At 44.5% G+C, this 18850-nt stretch overlaps 1 protein-coding gene across 1 annotated transcript in view; it reads left to right on the top strand.

Moving 5' to 3' along the window:
* Window positions 1–18292, top strand: part of GDA (guanine deaminase) — a 68492-nt gene extending 50200 nt beyond the window's left edge. The window contains exons 10-14 of the mRNA XM_015406979.1: window positions 2555–2622; window positions 4343–4489; window positions 14625–14743; window positions 14851–14878; window positions 17904–18292. Coding sequence (XP_015262465.1) covers window positions 2555–2622; window positions 4343–4489; window positions 14625–14743; window positions 14851–14878; window positions 17904–17974 — 433 coding nt within the window. The 3' untranslated portion in view covers window positions 17975–18292. The remainder of the gene's footprint in view (window positions 1–2554; window positions 2623–4342; window positions 4490–14624; window positions 14744–14850; window positions 14879–17903) is intronic.
* Window positions 18293–18850: the final 558 nt, after the last annotated feature.

Genomic DNA, 18850 nt, shown 5'->3' with positions numbered 1-18850 from the left:
TTGAGGAGGGAAGGAACTACAGATCAGTATAATGCCATAGCTGGAGGAGAAAAAGAAAGGGGGGGCAGAAGGGAAAAAGAGTGTGAGAGAGGTAGAGGGAGACAGGAGGAAGCAAAGGTGTGAGGAATAGGATAACCATTCCGCAAGTTTCTTGCGGGTCTCCACTTATCTCATCTAAAGCTGTTGATTTCAGTGGGTTTAGACCGGATTAACTTTGCATAGGCTTGCCCTACAGATTAAGCAGGTGAAACTTCTTCTAGCTTGCAAACAAAGTGATGGGGAAAGCTGCAGTTATAGGGTAAGTGCAGCTTCTTATGATGCCAACTGGACTCCAGCATGTTAGTCGGCATGGTTGCTGAAAACATTGAACTGGGGACATTGCTGGGTATGAAGGTGAGACTAAGGGTTGGATCCCATGGAAATTTCTTTTGACCAAAGTGGGCAATTTTTGCCAAATCCCCCCCCCCCACAGCACACCTCTGAATGCACCCTCATGGTGGTCCTGAGCTGCAGAAGAATGGGGAAAGGCAGACAATCTCACTCTGCTAACAGGACTCAGTTCATGGACATTTTGTGTTTGATCCAGTCCAAGGCTTTCAAAACAGCATTATTATGCCAAGCTGTGATTTCTTTTTTAAAAATGGAAGAAATTCCTCATAACCTTGGAGGCATGCATGCTGTTTGTTTTTTTGGTAAAAAACCTCTACTCAGAAACTATTTGCCAGGTGAGATACTCAAAAGAAGGCGACCTAACGCCACAAATTGCTGTTTCAGTGGGCATCAAGCAAGGTTGTATCCTGGCCCCGATATTGTTCAATCTCTTTTTGAATGATCTGGCACCCTTTATGAGTGGTCATTTCCCCAAGCTAGGAGTAAGACACTGCCTGTTATTGTTATATGCCGATTACGCTGTCCTGTCACTTTCAAAGGTTGGGATGAAAAGGATGCTAATGCACTTTTCAGTATATTGTGATAAGAACCTGCTGTCCCTCAATTTTGATAAGTCAAAAATTATTGTTTTCGGTCAGAGTTGGAAACCCTCTAAATGGACTGTTCAAGGAAATCCTATCGAACAGGGGAAGAGTTTCAGATACCTTGGTATACACTTCCATTACAATGCTAACTGGGTCTCCCACACTAAGAAGGTTGTAAAATCAGTGAATAGCAGTGAACTTGCAATTTCCTGCTTTTATTATACAAAAGGAAATCAAGTCGTTCCTGCTGCTCTCAAGGTGTTTAATCACAAAATATGTGCTAAACTACTCTATGTTACCCCAGTTTGGATCTCTGCTTTTAATAAAATGGTTGAAAGTGTTCAATCCAAATTTCTTAGAAAAATTCTAGGGCTCCCAACTTGCGTATCTTATGCGGCAATATGCCTTGAGACAAACCAGAGACACTTAGTAACTAAAGCATGGCTCTTAACTTTTGGCTGCGCCTCCTCTATAGAAGTGAGTCTAACAGTCTCATTGCTTATAAGCTATGCAGATCTCACCTATCAGATTGGTTGACATGTGTTGAAGGGAAAATTACACTGATGGGGCTCAGCATGGATGATTTGATCCTTCTTTTGGAGAAGTACACTTTTGGCGTGATTAAACAGAGATTGATCGATATAGAAAGGCAAGAACTTAGAAGTCTTGCTACTGGGCATTGCTCTCCCATTCATTGGGGGATTTCTCTTAATGGGCTACTGCCAGAGTATTTTTCCTGTCTGATTGTTCCCTATATTAGAAGGGTATTCACGCTGGGCCGTTTTAACGTGCTCCCCTCAGCTGTGTTATATGGGAGATTTTTAAAAATACCATTCCCAGATAGGTTATGTCCCTGTGGGCTAAAGGAGATTGAAGGAATGGACCATGTACTTCTGACTTGTAGATTTTACCAGGATTGCGCGCTTATCACCTCGGCCCTATACTGCAAACCCTGGAGGGCAAATCTGAGGAAAGTAAGATAATGAACCTTCTAGCCTCAAACAGGGCTGATACCATCAAAGAGGTGGCAAACTTCCTTTACAGAGCGTATAGGAGGAGAAGTTCTTTTTTGGCAGAAGGGGTAGTGAATTAACTGTTTTGCGTGCCTACCGCCTCTGTACCTAAGGCTGATGCTGTTGTTATGCCAATAAAGGTTTGTTCTGTTGTGCATGCATGCTGTTTCAGTCCTCTCTGATAGTGAGACCATGTGGCAGGTTCAGACTGTGGAAATGCTGCCAAAATTGACATGCCTATGTTGAGTTCTTCCTCTCTAAGCTAAAGCATGCATAAACATTTATCCTGTGATGTGGCATGATCATGATCAGTGTTCTCTCTAAGCTGAGTTAGTGAGAGCTAGCTCACAGTTTTTTAGCCTCCAGCTAAAAGTCCTTTTAATGCCCAATATTTGTAATGGAAATTAATGTATACAAGCCCTTTCTTCTCAGTTTATAGACTTTGACTCTTGAAAGTCTTTTAATATTGGAAATTTCACAGCCATGCATCAATCTCAATATAGTCTTCTTTAATTCTTCTTAATTTTAAAGATAGCTTCTTTCTCTTTTCTCCTTCCCGGTATCTAGATTGTGTAGTGGCTTTTTGAATGTAAACAGAGTTCTGAAGTACAATGTGAAGCTTGGCCTTGGCACAGGTTAGTAATTTACAATTGCTTATTTTAACATATCTGCATTACATTCAAGATGCTGGTAGTTACTTTTCATGGCTTGTGGCCCACGTATCTGAAAGATCTTATCTCCTGATGTGAATCAATGCACCAGTTAGCCTCATCTAACTGATAGTTTCCCTGCTCTCTTCCCATAGAAATTCTTTCTCCACTCCTGCTCAAGCTCAAGCACTTTCAGTTGTTAACCCAGTTTTATGGACCACCTTGCCCAAACAATTGAAGAGGTCTTCTGTTTTGTATTACATGCATTTTGTAATGTCTTTCCTTCAGTGTATTAGCCTGGATCCAGCAATGTGCAAGCAGAAACGTAGTGCAGTTCTGCTGGTGCAAAAGCTTGTGCAACACACCTAGCACTTCAGTTATCTATGTATTATAGACACCAGAAATTGGTTGCATAATGTCTTGCAAAAGCAGAAGCACAAGTGGGGAAATAATTAGTTGGACAGCCATTTTCTTGTGCTTCTGCTTGTGCAAGAGCTCTGAGACAAGCAGAAATGTTGCAGTGGATGAAATCCATGAATCTGGGGTGCCTTGAATATTAGGACAAAGGTGGGGTATAAATATTTTTTAATAAATAACCACACAGGAATGGAATGGAGTTCAGTGCAGCTTAAGGTTGCTGATTACTAGAGTGGGATAGAAAAGCTTGCCATAGGACCTGCTTACTCCCCTAATTAGCTGGAATAATGGAAGGGCCTCTCATGGCCTGCTAGGCTGCGATAGATCTAGGGTTGCCAAATGGTACTCACCTCTCTGGCGGGGGACTCCTGCGCGGCTCCCAGAGTGCACACGCCGAATGCACGTCACATGGAAGTGACGTCATGATGCCCGGCACACTGGGGGCGGGGCCACGACCATACAAGGGACAACCATAGAGTTTTCCCTTGTATGGCCGTGGCCCCGCCCCCAGCATGCCCGGCGTCATAACGTCACTTTCCTGTGACGTGCACGCTGGGGCAGGGTTCCCCCCGGGGCCCGATTCCCTGGCGTCTGGGAACGGGCCTCTGGGGCAGGGGGATTTCCGCCCCCCGGTGGGATTTGGCAGCCCTAGATAGATCCTCAATGGCAAGTATGACTTTCCTTGTTGTATGCCTGGCTTGCCAGCCTACAGGCATTTAGAATGAATGATTGCCCTCCCTTGCCAAAGACTGACCAATGCAGAGCTAGAAGATGGGCATGAGTTTATGATTTGTTCTGAGCGCTTTCAGATGTGTGTGGGTGTCTTACAGTATAGCTGATATTTAGGAGGACTCACACTCTATAAAGCACTGGGGAAACCCCAACAGGTTTCCTGGCAGTTGCAGAAGTGGTTCCCCCAGTGGAAACTTCCCAATGGACATATATGTGTCATAATAATGAGCCTCTGCCCTGACCTGGATAGCCCAGGTAAGCTCGATCTCATCAGACCTTGGAAGATAAGCAGGGTCGACCCTGGCAAGTATTTGGATGGGAGACCTCCAAGGAATACCAAGGCCAGGAGGCCAGAGGCAGGTTATCAAGCCACTTCTCTGAATGTCCTCTGTGCCCCAGTAGGAGTCACCAGAGGTCACCATGACTTCCAAGCACACAAATGCAAAAATAGCAACAACAAAACTTGAGCCTCTGACTCCTAAACCACACAGTTAATAAAATGTATGGTTTTATACTGTGCATATTCCCACATGCTGATTCTTCTGTTTTCTTACAGATGTTGCTGGCGGCTATTCAGCTTCCATGTTTGATGCTATCAGAAAGGCACTTATTGTATCAAATACCTTGAAAATTAATAAAGAGAATGAAGAAGGCTTAACTCTGAAGGAAGTTTTTCGACTAGCAACTCTTGGGGGAAGCCAAGGTAATGAAACATACTTGTCTACCACTAGTTCAGCAGACACATTTTAGGATAGTTTTGTCAAGGAGTCATAGACTCTGAGTGTAAAGCTACAGCTGACACAAAAATAAATACATGAAATGTTCACTGTCATATTCTGAAATTATATTTCCTACTGGTTATCTGGTAATCTATAGATTTCAAAATCTGAATTTCGTATTTGTTGTTTGAGTTTATCTCTAAATGAATTTTCCATTAGGTGACTGTGGGCAGTAGGTCAATGCTCACATTTTGGTAATAATGTTGCCCAAATGGGCCAATTGCCTCGTGTGCCAACCAGTGTTCCCTCTAAGCTGAGTTGGTGTGAGCTAGCTCACAGTTTTTGAGCCTTCAGATCACAGATTTTTGTCTTAGCTCAGGAAGGAGAGCTCCGGAGCAAACTTATTGATGCAGTCGCCAAATCACTCGCTCACAACTTTAATGCCAGGAGCTCACAAAGTAGAATTTTTGCTCACAAAACTCCACGGCTTAGAGGGAACATTGGTGCCAACACTCAGTGAAGGACACAAGAGGGGACTTCTGGTTTTCGGCGACTTGCGAACGAACGCACGCCATAGAGCTCCGATGGGTGCATTTGGATCGAGGCGGCAGAGAGGGGGTTCAGAAGTAAATGACACACACACACACCCACGAAGCTCTAGCCTGGAGCACTGGAGGAACCGCTCCCGAAGTCACAGCTGAAGGATCAAGGCTCTTTTTTGCTCCTTAAGGTCCCGCTAACCCAAAGCCAGCAATGATGCCCAGAGACGTTACCGGACCAGAGCGCGCAAGGAATTAAGCAAAGGACTCTCCTTATGGGATGATATCCAGTGGGGGAAAAAACAGTGAGTTAATGAGATTCAAAAGAAAGACAAAAGTAAATAGAGTGGAGGACCTGACAGCGAGATGGCAAAGCACCATAGAGAAAGGGGGGAACTCTTGGGAGCAAGAACCCTACCCTATAGCACAAAAAGCAGCGAAACGGGAAGCAAGCCTACAACACGCTGTTAGAAACCCACCCAATCGACTTCTGGTTTTGGCAAAATGATGGCGGATGTGTCTCTCGGGTGCTCCGAGGACATGATCCGTGAACCAGTGGACTGAGATGGGGCGCAATTGTACGCGCCCCGTGGGCCCTTGCAAAGGGCTCCTAGTCATTTGTTATACTTTCTCCTATAGTTTGTAGTTTTCCCATCCCTTTTCTTATTTGTAGTTTTGGAAAAAATAAAAAATTTTAAAAAGAAAAAAGAAACCCACCCAATCAAAGCGGATTGCAGCGGGGAATTGTTAAATTTGCAAAAAGATTAACAAGAGACTTGATACTTAAAGCATCTACTGCCACAACATTAAAAATCCAAGAGGAAGAGATAAAAGTACTGAAAGATGTACCATAGGAAATATGTAAGAAGAGGAAGCAATACAGAAACATTACAGCATTCCTTCAAAAGAACAATGTCCAATACCAATGGATTTTACCAGAAGTCTTATATTCAACTACAAAGAGAAGAAGGAAAAGATTGACTCTCTCTCTAAAGCAGAAGCATTCCTGAAGCAGCACCAAATTCTGACAAAAAGAAAAGAAGGCGACAGAAGAAAATAGCGACCATCAGGCGACAGCTACTGCCTGCTCTTCATCTACTTCGGTGTCCCTGGGTAAAATCTTTGACTCTGACTTTGATTCTGATTTGGGAGCTGCTGCACCCAGATCTTATAAGGTTAAAGTCCCCTGGCAGAAGAAGAAGAAGCGTAAAGACAAGAAGACATCTAAATGAGGTTCTAAGATTTCTCTGTGTCAGAACTTAAAGAATTTATAATGTTGCTCATATGCGATACTAAAATTAAGATTTTTTTGTTCTTTCTACTTGAATACTTATTACTTAGTAAGTAAATGGTTTATTGTAAATTTGATTATATAGAGAAATACCCAAAGCTTAAAATAGATCATTACTGTACCTTGTAACTCTGAATTTGTAGTGTGTAGTTTTTGTAGTTTATAGTGAAAAGCAATTTAAAAATTCTAAAAAAGAAAAAAAGGACACAAGAGGGAGATTCCAGAAGCAGACAGAACTTCACTGCAATAAAGTGGGTCCTGGCAAAGAATGGCCAAGAGTTTCCATATACTTGCTCTTGCATTCACATTTTATACACCTTATACATTTATACAATTTTATACATTGAAGTAAACAACTTCTAGACATGCACAGATGCCTGTTGTGACATAAGTCTTTGGTTTCCTTTATGCCTATTTGTTGCATACTTAGCATAGTAAAACACAGTCTAGCACACAAGTGTAATTAGATTTAAGAAATGTTTACTAGAATTAGGGAAGGGTTACATGGAGTGAAAATAATAACATCCTAACTATCTAAACTCCATCTTGTCTAGCTGTTAGTTCTTTCTCAAGAGTTTGTGAAAGACAGAAAAGTGAGAGGGAGAGAGATGAGAACAAAGGAGAGCTTCCCCCAAAGCCCCCCCAGTGTATAAGACAAACAACATGTACTCTTATCCAATATATCAATTAGCCAATAGCTGATCTTAAGGTAAAGGTAAAGGCTTCTCTTGCTCGAAAGCTAGTTGTATCCAACTCTAGGGGGTGGTGCTCATCTCCGTTTCCAAGCCAAAGAGCCAGCGCTGTCCGAAGACACTGCCATGGTCATATGACCAGCATGACTAAATGCTGAGGCGCACAGAACACTGTTACCTTTCCACCAAAGCAGTACCTATGCATCCACTTGCAATTTCTTGCTCTCGAACTGCTAGGTTGGCAGGAGCTGGGGCCAGAGACGGGAGCTCACTCCGTCACATGGCACTAGGGTCTCAAACTCCTATCTACAGACCTTCCGGTCTGCAGCTCAGCGTCTTAACCTCTGAGCTACCCTCCCTTTCTCTGGTGGGAAATACATGCCTAACATCTAATTGGATCAAAGCTAAGTAACTAGCATTAGGATACACAAACAAACAGGTTAACTCTTTCATGGCAGAAGGGAATGACACTTGCATATCCTAATACTATTAACAGATATCTTTGCCAAGTAGACATACATATAGTTTCTCCTTATAAGCACTTTTTATCCTTTAGCTCAGCAATTTGGGACTTTCCAGTCCCCAAATATACTTAAGTGGGACTTTCCAGAGCCCAAATATATCTTCTTCATAAACAACCTTATCCTTAAGGCCAGATATCTGTTTGGTCTGGGACTTTTTGACCTACTCGTAACACATCCTCTTTCTTATATTGGCAGTGATTTGCAATTCCTTCTTAGAACTAGGCTTCGGGGCGTTTTGGATGGCTCGTACCTTTCCCTCAGTCGGGTAAACACCATTAGCGTCGATTCGAAACCCCAAGAACTCCACACTGGGTACTCCTAAATGACACTTAGCCCTCTTTACTTTCAACCCAGCCTCTTAGAACTGACGTAAAACGGACCTGAGGGGTTCTGCCAGTTCGTCCTCAGACCGGCCGGCAATCAACACGTCGTCGAAATAGGGGACCACCCCGGGCAGGTCCCTTAACAATCCCTCCATTAAGCCCTGGAATATGCCTGGGGCCATGTTCACGCCAAACTGTAAATGATTCACTTTGAACGCACCCCTGTGCATGACAGTGGTTTGCACCATGGCAGCCTGGGGGTCTACTGGCAGCTGTTGATAGGCCTGCGCCAGATCTAGTTTGGTGAAGACTTTACCCTCCCCTAATGATGCCAGCACGTGACTAATTACGGGGACTGGGTAAGAGTGCTGCTGCAGAGCCTTGTTGAGTGTGCATTTGTAATCTGCACATATTCGGATAGACCCGTCAGGCTTTACAGGTGTCACAATAGGGGTCTCCCATTTCGAGTGTGACACTGGTTCAAGCACACCTTGAGACACGAGCTTGTCCAGCTCGGCCTCTATATGGGGTTTTAGAGAAATCGGTACCTTGCGATATTTAAGCCGTATAGGCGCTACAGACGGATCTAGGTCAAACGTTACAGTTGGGCCCCTATACATTCCCAGAGTACCATCAAACACATCTGCAAATTCCACATACAGTGAATTCAATTTATTTGCATTGACTTGGTTAATACCCTTTGAATTGTACCTCAAATGTGGCTTCGCCGGCCACAGGGATGCACCTTCCCTGAAAGTCGGAAAGGTGTATGGTGCTCGGCTGCAAATGCCAATGGCTCCATCGCGGAAACAAACATTTCAGATAAAATGACGGTCACTGACGATCCCGAGTCGACCTCCATCTCGCACGGTACGCCATTCAGCAAGACAGTGATGTGGATCTTCTTCTTTGCTCGCGATCTGGTTCTCAGGATGGTCGAAGGGCAGGAACAGCAGTTGGTCAGATGACAATCTGTAGACCTCGCGTTGTCCTTGTCTCGAACCCAGGGCCTTTCACAAGGAGACGACGGTGGTGTCTTCTTCCTCTTGGCCCTGCAGACTCTGGCCAAACGGCCTTGCTTGTCACAGGACCGGCAAACGATGTCCTTCGCCCAGCATTGATCCCGCTTGTGATCACCGCCGCATCCGGCACAGGTTCGCCGCGGCGCAGTTTTCACTTGGGTCCGCTTGGGCCTCAGAGTACGAGACTGGTTGACGCCATCATGCTCACCATTGGACTCGCTCGTTGATTCGTGGCTATACGGCTTTGTTGGCCCCCTGTTGGATTGGAACCAGGTTTTGACGCACTTCTTGGGTTGCTTTCTCAGCGGCCTCAGCAGCGACAGCCTCAGAGTAGGCCACGGCATAGGTGAGAGCCGTTCGTGCGAACTATCGTTGCTGTAGCTTCTCGTCCCTCATGCCACAGACGAGTCGGTCGAGGAGCGCTTCCTCTAGGTTGGTGAAGTTGCCCGGGCGTGCAGCCTTCCACATTGCCGATACGTACTCAGCAATTGTCTCGGTCGCGGCCTGGGACCGCTTGTAAAACGCGTGCCTGCTAGCGATCTGCAAGGGTTGTGGTGCAAAATGCCCCTGCAGTTTCTGTTTGAGGTCTGCCAGGGACACGGTTTTGATTTCAGCCGGGGCGACCAGGGACCGAGCGACGTCGAAGACAGCCCTTCTACAGAAGCTGAGGAGTGTCGCCTTCTGCTGGTCCTCACCCTCTATCTGGTTAGCCTGGAGGTGGAACTCGAACCTGGTCAGGTAGGAATCCCAGTCCTTGAGGTCAGTTTCGAATGCCTCGAACTTTGGGTTGACGGCCATCACTGCTCTCTGTGCCAGCACTGGCACAAGTGCTGCAGCTGTTTGATCAGCTGGGTCTCGTTCTTCCGCCCTGGGTTCCTCAGGGGCTTCTCGGTCGTCCGCCGTCGTGGCATCGGTTCAGTGGTGCTGCCTACCTGCTCTATGATCCCATCCTCGTTGCCAATTGTTAGATACGAGACTCAGGCAGCAGGTGAACAGTGATTAACAGCTTTATTGAACACAAAGTCAGAAGAACCAGAATGAGACAAATCAGTGGAGCAGCAGGCTCCTTTTTAAACTGTCCGGGCTTGGCAAGCCACGCCTACAAGTCAGATAAGGTCCAATCAAATACTGTACATAAAGACCAATCACTTTGCTTCCCTCCAGAACTACCTTTGTTCTGATAGGTCTATTTACAATACCTTGTCAGATTCAAGCTCAATACATTCATTCCATTATAATACATTACATTACATACAGAACAATGTGCATTTGTAAAATATGTGGTTGCCGTTATTAACATCTCTCCACAATGGAAAATTCAAAATGATGTCTCTGGACAAACAGAGCAGTCCTACAGAGAGTTATACCCTGACTTTGTGGAAGAATCCTGCCAGATCTAATTGAGTGAAGGGAATGCAGACTAGGGAAAGGGTTAAGCATTTCTGTCCCTGCACATTTTTGGATTCCATCTATCCAAAACCAGCTTCTCCATTTTAGAACCTTGGTAATATTACATCACCTTCGTCAGCTTTCTCAGAATAGGTCTAACTAACATATTGATCTCTTACCTCCCTCTTGTGTTTAATTTGGAAACTGCATCAGAGAGATGACAAATCATACCCATTTTTTTATTTTTTTTAAATTACAATTTTTATTCTTTTACTTAAAAGTACATTCAAATGCAGAGAAAGAAACAACACCAACTCAAAAGCATCCCTGCTGATTCAATCATTATTTTCTATGAATCTTACAAAAATACCATTGTTATATATAATTTCTTTATTGAATTTTAAAGACATAACAAACACAGAAAAACAAACAAACACCCAACCAAAGATTACATTAATCAACATCATTGCAACAATCAAACTTAACTTAAAATATTTCTTCATATCTTATGTATTTTCCCACTAGAGGGCTTCTAGTGTCCTGGCCCCACTGCTGGACCTCCTGATGGCACCTGGTATTTTTGGCCACTGAGTGACACAGAGTGTTGGACTGGATGGGCCCTTGGCCTGATCCAACATTGGCTTCTCTTAGGTTCTTATGTTCTTAAGCTTCCATGGCACAGAGGGGATTCCAGCCTGGATCTCCCAGATCTTCTTCCAACCCTCTAAGCACTACAACCACCCTGGCTTTGAATGCTTTGCTATAATTTTATTGTGTTTCGATTTGTAAACTGCTCCGAGCAGGTTCCCTGGAGAGGCAGCATAGAAATTTTCTCAGTGAATAAATAACGGAAGGGGCATGACTCGCCCCGAAGAAAGTGTTATTCAGCCCTGGCTCACAAAGCGTTCGTCTTGAGATGGTGCGTCTGGCTGTCATGGCTACAGCCGCTTCTGATAGATTAGATGCAAAAATTATATTTCTCATTGGGAGCGCAGACCTACCATGTTGTTAAAACCATGGATATATATATATATATATATTAAAAATCCCTTTGTTATCATTTTCCCTATTGTTATTTTTCATTTTCTGTGCCAGAAATACAACATTTAAAATAATAAAAATAAAAGAATGAAATGTATTTTCTTCTTCCATCTGATGCTAAAGTATAATGCCTGGAGCTTATTTCATCAGAAGTAGAAAAAAGAAAAGAAAATAAGTCTAAATGTCTCCAAAAATCTGGCTTTTTGTAAGCCTCATTATACTAAACAGCCTAGCCTTGCATTGACTGATATTATGCTTCTGGAAGTCAGACAACTAAGGCTATAATTTTTACAGTATACGTAAATATAAAGGAAGCCTCCTCATACAAACTAACTAGATATCATGTTTTCTTCCCAAATACAAGGAATACTTCTACTGACATGTCACAGCTTGAAATCCCAAAGGCCTCCTTTTGTGAAATTTCTTATCTAGCAGCTATCTGTGAATTTTTCAGGGGAATTCACTGCTACATTTGTTAGAGATGATTGGGGGGGGAACCATGTAGTAACAGAGAGAATAGCTCTGATAAATCAGAATCAGTCAATAAATGTTATTTACTTATTGCATTGATATCCTACCTTTCTTTTTCAAAAGAAAACTCAAAATGGCTCGCTAAAGAAATATGAAATACACTGTGTGAAAACAGACCAATGGAAAAGGGGACGGTCTTTTGCTCCTTCCCTTACAGAGAGGCTTATCGTGGATGGCATCAGACGGGTCAGGAGGCAGTTGGCAGGGCCAGAGAGGCCAGTTCAGAAGACTTCCTCGCTCACTCTCCTGCTGAGAGACAGATAGGCTGGCTGCCGATAGGGTCTGATTATTTGGAGCTGAACTGACAAATAGCTTTGAAAGACCTCCATTAAAATAGTTCTGCACAGGAGCACTAACGTTTACTTTTTCCCCAAGTGGGTAATGCTTCTCCAGTCTGACCAGCAGAAGACAGGCTTCATCAGAGATTTTTCTGGAAACCCCCTTTAGGACTGTTCCTTCCTTCAGCCTACAGATGTTTCTTTACCTCAGCTCAAAGCAACTGGCTTTTCTACGATTGCTTAGCAGTTCTTAAAGGCCTTTTTAAAAGGTCACTTTCCTCTTCTTTATGGTCCCCATAGGGTATAATGGAGAATTGATTTGGGGCTCGGGGGGGGGGGTTTTTTGAGGTAGAGACACCAAATTTGCAGCATAGCTGTTGGTGCCTCTCCTCAAACCCCCCCCCCAAGTTTTAAAAAGATTGGACCAGGGGGTTCAATTCTATGGCCTCCCAAAGAAGGTGCCATCATCCACCATTACTTTCAATTGAGGGAAAGGCATTTAAAGAGACTGAGGTTTTTTAAAAATGCCTTCTGAGTTGACTTGCCAAGTTGTGCCACTGCACACACCCCAGCTGGCACACACCCCAGCTGACAGACAATACTTCTTTTAGCCCCACTAGCATAATATTTAGCCTTATGGACCCAAATACTTCTGAAAAGAGATAGGGTTATCTAAGTTGATGATGGACGCCTCTCATGACTGAGACTATGAATTAAAGGGGTGTTCAGATATCAGGAAACAAAATGTGGGTCCTCAGGCTATCGTAAGAAGAATGACTGAAGATCATAAAGACTCTGAAGATCTTCCATGCCAAGCAAGTCAGATCATCTTCTAATCAGATAGTTCTGCTCCTCAATGCTACATTTGAGCAACAGTTGAAGGGAGAGTGGAAGGAATCAGAGAGATAATTCAGAGTGAAAATTCCACACTTATATCCTTTCCCTAAGGAAAATGATAAACAATTCAGCATTCCCAAGGTAGATCCAGTGGCTGTAGCTTTGTGTAAAGAAACAAGCTTGCCTTACAACTAGGGATGTGCACTCGGTTCGTCCGAACCGAATGCACCCCCGAAAATGGCCCATTCGGACCCCTTTCGGGCTGCTGCAGGCTGATTCAGATTCTCTGATCTGAATCAGCTTGCCGCCAAATTGTCACCGAATTTCAGCTCCAATTCAGCCCCATTATATCCTATGGGCCATTGAAGTCAATGGCGAAAACATAGGGTATATTCTGGGGGCTGGAGGGGAGGGGGTTTGAGGGAGAGCCTCAAAGCTCACAGGGTAGCTGCTGGAGCCTCTCTCCAAGATACCAACTATGTTTGAATAACATTGGACCAGGGGGTCCAATTCTATGGGCCCCCAAACCGGTTGCCCCTATCCCCTCCATTGTTCTCTATGATGGGGGGAAAGTAACTTTTTCCCCACTATAGAGAACAATGGAGGGGATAGGGGCAACCTGTTTGAGGGCCCGTAGAATTGGACCCCCTGGTCCAATGCTTTTGAAACGTGGTTGGTATCTTGGGGAGAGGCTCCAACAGCTACCCTGTGAGTTTGGAGTCTCTGCCTCAAGCCCCCTCCCCTCCAGCCCCCAGAATATACCCTATGTTTCCACCATTGACTTCAATGGCCCATAGGATATAATGGGGCTGAAATTGACATTCGGCTGGCAGAAAGACTCCAGCTCCTACTGATGAAACTTACATGCGGGAGTCTTACTGCCAGCCAAAATTGATTCTCTCCAAATGGGCCTTTTTGCACACCCCTACCTTCAACCATGCCTTTGCCTTTCAGAAGCTCAGTACTGCAGTCTTTTACCAAGGTAGTTCAGAAACAGGCTATACTTTAGGGTGTCTGACTGACCCCCTGATTCTGCTCTGATTCAAAGAATTAGTCTGACTGATGATACCTATTTACCCCATCCAACTGAGTGTGTAGTGCTTTGTATGACCACCATATAGAATTTGTTTACATCATTTATAGTCCACCTTTCTCACTGAGAATGACAGACAACTTGGATAACAGCCATCTGTGGGTTTGCCTTGAGTTGTTATTGATGCCTTTCCCGGTTTGAATGGACAGGATTTTTTTTTTTAATGTTTCTTAGTAGAGCAGAGATTATAGCCTCAATCAGATTTCATCTGTGTAAGACTGAATTTTACATGGGGGAATAGTTTGTCTGATAGTGTCAAGAACTACGGTTGGTAGTTAATTTGATTTCTCATTGCATGCTTTGGAGGAAAAAAGGGTAGTCCTAAACTCTAAAAACATTCTTATGTGTAGCTTGTCAATGGTTGGTCAGAGTGGAGCCTTTCCCAACAGATAATGGCAGCAGAGACAACCCAAGGAGGACAGCTCAGCAGTAATTATATAGTTGGACATTTTCTTTCCACTGAAAGATATTGCATCTCCTGTTGAATCAGGTATCTGTGTGCAGAACTTGCCTGTGTGAAAGAGAAAATGTTAATGTATTAACTGATTTTGTTTCACAGCCCTAGGTCTAGATGCAATCATTGGAAACTTCGAGGTTGGAAAAGAGTTTGATGCACTGCTTATCAACACCAAAGCTTCAGATAGTCCTTTCGACTTGTTTGCCTCTGATATGTTTGAGGTAATCAAATGCTGTATCATAGACAACTATTAGGGGGTTGTTGTTGTTGCCTGCTTGCTTTTACCCGCAAGAAAGAACAATACTTGTTTTTTCTTTCCTCTTTTTAGGATATTATCCAGAAATTCCTGTATCTGGGTATGTATAGTTATGCAAATATTTTTTTTCACCTAATTGCAAACCAGATATCCTCTTGCCCTCTTTAATTTAAATCTTTTTTAAAAATCTAATACAATTAAAATGTATTTAATTTACTTAAAGTAAGCCACAGAGTTTAACCAGGGGTCATTTTGTAGAAAAAGAGCTGCAGGCGCTCATTAGCATATCTAATAGGCTATTAGCAAAATAGCTTATTAGCATGTGCCACACCCCCTGACATCACCAGAAGTGATGTCAGAAGAGGAAGCAAAAGGGGGGGAGGCATCTTCAAAGCCTCCCCTTCCCCAGCTGGCCTGCCAATACAACCTGGGGGGAGGAAGCAAAGAGAGAAGGGGTTTAAAGTTTAAAACCCCTTCTCTCTTTCCATTATATTCTATGGGCCATAGACTACAATGGAAAGAGCTTTAAACTTTAAACCCCTTCTCTCTTTGCTTCCCCCTGCCCAGCCAAGGCGGGGGGGGGGAGCGAAGAGAGAAGGAGTTTAAAGATCTTTCCATTGTATTCTATGGCCCGTAGAATATAATGGAAAGAGAGAAGGGATTTAAAGTTTCTACCCCTTCTCTCTGGAGTCGTGCCACAGCGGCGGCGTGATCTTTCCATTATATTCTATGGGGCCATAGAATATAATGGAAAGAGAGAAGGGATTTAAAGTTTATACCCCTTTTCTCTGGAGCCGTGCCACAGCGGCGGCGCGATCTTTCCATTCTATTCTATGGGGCCATAGAATATAATGGAAATATCATACCAAGGCGGGGGGGGGGGAGCAAAGAGAGAAGAGGTTTAACGTTTAAACCCCTTCTCTCTGGAGTTGTGCCACAGCGGCAGTGCGATCTTTCCATTATATTCTGTGGGGCCTGTCACGGCTCAGGTGGGGTGTCACCTGATGCTGCCACCACTCTGGTTCCAGGCTCCTCTGAGAAGGCCCAGAGCACCTTCCCAGGTCTTTAGACCTCCCTTTTGGCTGAATAATAGGTGTGAGGACCAGGCAGAGTGAACAATAAAAATAGTTTATTTTATAAGAGGTCAAACAAACAAGGAGCAGAAATATAACAGTAAGTGGGTGAAAAGAAAAGAAATCAAATTCCCTAATGCGTCTGAATATATACTGTCCCTAGCTCACTATTCCTAGCGGCACTAGACTACTCACCCTTCCCTCAGGATGAGGGTCTCTTCCCTACAGCAGCCTCAGTCCCTTCTGGCTCTGTCCCCTGGGAAGAAGAACAGCTTTTCCTGCTGCTCCAGATCTTTTATTCCAAGCCCTCTTCTTTTCCTATTGTTCAATTTTGGCTCCAAAACCTCTCAGGGTCTTCTGGGAGTTGTAGGCCCAGCCTCACCTACTGCTAGCCAGGCTCCCTGGGCCTAGTAGGCCTCTGGTGGCACAGCCCAGATCATGACAGAACCATATAACATAGTGGAAAGATCGCGCCGCTGCTGTGGCTCGACTCCACAGAGAAGGAGCACGGGGTCGGGGTTGGACAGCTGGGGGTGGGGCTTGCTGCCACCGCCATTTCTGTTTGTTCCTGGGCTGCTGGAGTGGTGCTCTGGCACGCTCCGGGCCCAACAGACCCCTGGTTTTAACCTGCTAAATTTATTTTATAATACTTAATAATGTATTTTTGTTAAGAATTAAAACATTGAATTGAAATATACCCATCAATTACTCTACCAATTACTTTCTTTTTATAATAAAGTGATTGCATGTGTAGAATTGCTTCTCTGTTCAAGCAAAGTTTCATTGTTACCTGTGGGCAGTAATAAAGGTTAATCCAATGACCTACACACCTGTGTATAGATTGGCATTGGAAGCACTGTACATGGGCAAAATGGTCTTCAGGTATGGGTGCATCCTCAGGCACAGGTTGCAGTTGCAGATGTTCGTATGTGTTATGAAGGCATTTTCTGGTGCCCTGGCACATTGTATTGGAAAATACACATTCCTCTCTATTGTTTGATATTGAAAGGAAGGCTATGTTGTCCGGAGCTACTGCATACAGGTTAGGCTCACCTTTTTTCAAGTTGTATGGAAAACAGGGTTGCCAAGTCAATTTTTCTTACTGGCGGGGGAGCCTTGCCGGCCTCCGAAAGCCGTCCGTCGACGCACGCCGCCAGCACGTTACCGGAAGTAACTCACGACGTCAATCACGTTGAGGGCATGGCCCCGATCGTTGGAGGGAAAACCATAGCGTTTTCCCTCCGATGATTGGGGCCACACCCCCAACGTGATTGACGTGGTTGCATCACCTCTGCTGCGCTTCAGGGGGCAGAGTTTCCCCCGGGGCCCAATTCTGCGGGGGCGGGAATCGGGCCTCTGAAGGGGGGGTTTACCCGCCCCCTGCCCCCCCTTGGCAGCCCTAATGGAAAACCTTTTTAGTCTGTTATCTCTGGGCCAGAATTTTTTCTGAAATATTTCATTTTTTCGAAAGCATATTTCCTTGTTCCAAAGAAGCAGTTATCTTTACTGCTTGTGCTGTTTTTAACATGCATTCAGAAGAATAGAAAGTGAATGGGCTGTATATACATATAGGGCCTTATAACTGCTAAGCAGCTAGCTGGGCAAGAGCAGAATTCTGTATGAAGTCTGTGATGAGGAAAAGGCCTATCATGTTTTAAATTGTACCCCGTTCTTCACCTTAGACTCATATGTGACGACATATGAAGACTGATATATATAGTTCAGAACTAGTGAAATATCTTGCTGGAATTAATTCCTTCCTATTTTTATGCCCATGATCAGGGGTCATTTCGTAGAAAAAGAGCTTGGGGGACTCATTAGCATAACTCATTAGCATATGCCACACCCCCTGACATAACCGGAAGTGTGTCCTCCCCACAGCCTGCGGCGACCTCCAGCGGGCACCAGCAGGGAGCTCCAGGCCCCGCCCTCCCGCACCTCACCCGGGGAGATGGCTCCCCCCCCCCAAATGACCCCTGCCCATGATTAATAATGGTACAGGAATGCATGCATCATCCTAACTTTTCTGTGTGCCTGTATGTGTGATTTCAGGTGACGACCGGAATATTGAGGAAGTCTATGTGGCTGGCAAACTGGTGGTCCCATTTTCGAGTTCAGTATAAGATTTCTGCATAATGTTCTGGTGGTAACTCTGTAACTTGGAAGGATTGGTTGAAAATGCGGTGCCTTGTGATGCTGTTCTCACTTTGTCTAGTATGTTTCTGATTTGCACAAATATTGTTTACTTAATCAGATAAAAATAAGTATTGTGTCAAAAAGGTATCCCACATATATGAAGAGCCCCTTCCATATATGCATCCCCACAACTAGGGGTGTGCATTTGGATCTAACCCAGCAGAAAATGTATCCAAAAAATACTGTATACCTTTCAGCATCCCAGATAAATCCAGGATTTCTCAAGAAAACAAAAAAAAATCCCCCCCCCCAAATCCCGGATATAGTTGGAGTAGATCTGAAAAACAGCTGAGAGGCTGGAGCACATTGCTCCTGCCTCTCAGCTGTTTGTCAGGCTTCCTACTGCAGTCCCTTTAAAGCCAGCCTGAGGATCAGCTGACCTGATAGGAAGCAGAGTGCTCCCGGCTGGCTCAACTTTGGGCTGGCTTCTTGTGAAGCCTTGTTTAAATAGGACTGCAGGGGAAGCCAGCCCTAAGATCAGCTGAACCAGCAGGAAGCAGAGCGGTCCCCACTGGATCAGCTTTGGGATGGCCTCTCGTGCAGGCTCTTTCCTACGGGTCTGCATGGGAAGCCATCTCTAAGATCAGCTGAGCTGGTGGGAAGCAGAGCACCAGTTCAGCTTTGGGCTGGTTTCTCATGCAGCCTTGTTTAAATGGGGCTGCATGGGAAGCCAGCCCAAAGATCAGCTGAGCCCACGGGTAGACTGTTCCCCACAGGTCAGCTGTTTGTGAGGCTGTCTTCTTCAATCCCTTTAAATGCCCCCTGTTTAAAGGGAATGCAGTAGAAAGCCCAGAAAACAACTG

The sequence above is a fragment of the Gekko japonicus genome, unplaced genomic scaffold, assembly GCF_001447785.1.
Source record: "Gekko japonicus isolate JY-2015 unplaced genomic scaffold, Gekko_japonicus_V1.1 scaffold1623, whole genome shotgun sequence".
In the NCBI taxonomy this organism is placed as follows: Eukaryota; Metazoa; Chordata; class Lepidosauria; order Squamata; family Gekkonidae; genus Gekko; species Gekko japonicus.
This window is presented reverse-complemented; position numbering and strand designations above follow the sequence as displayed.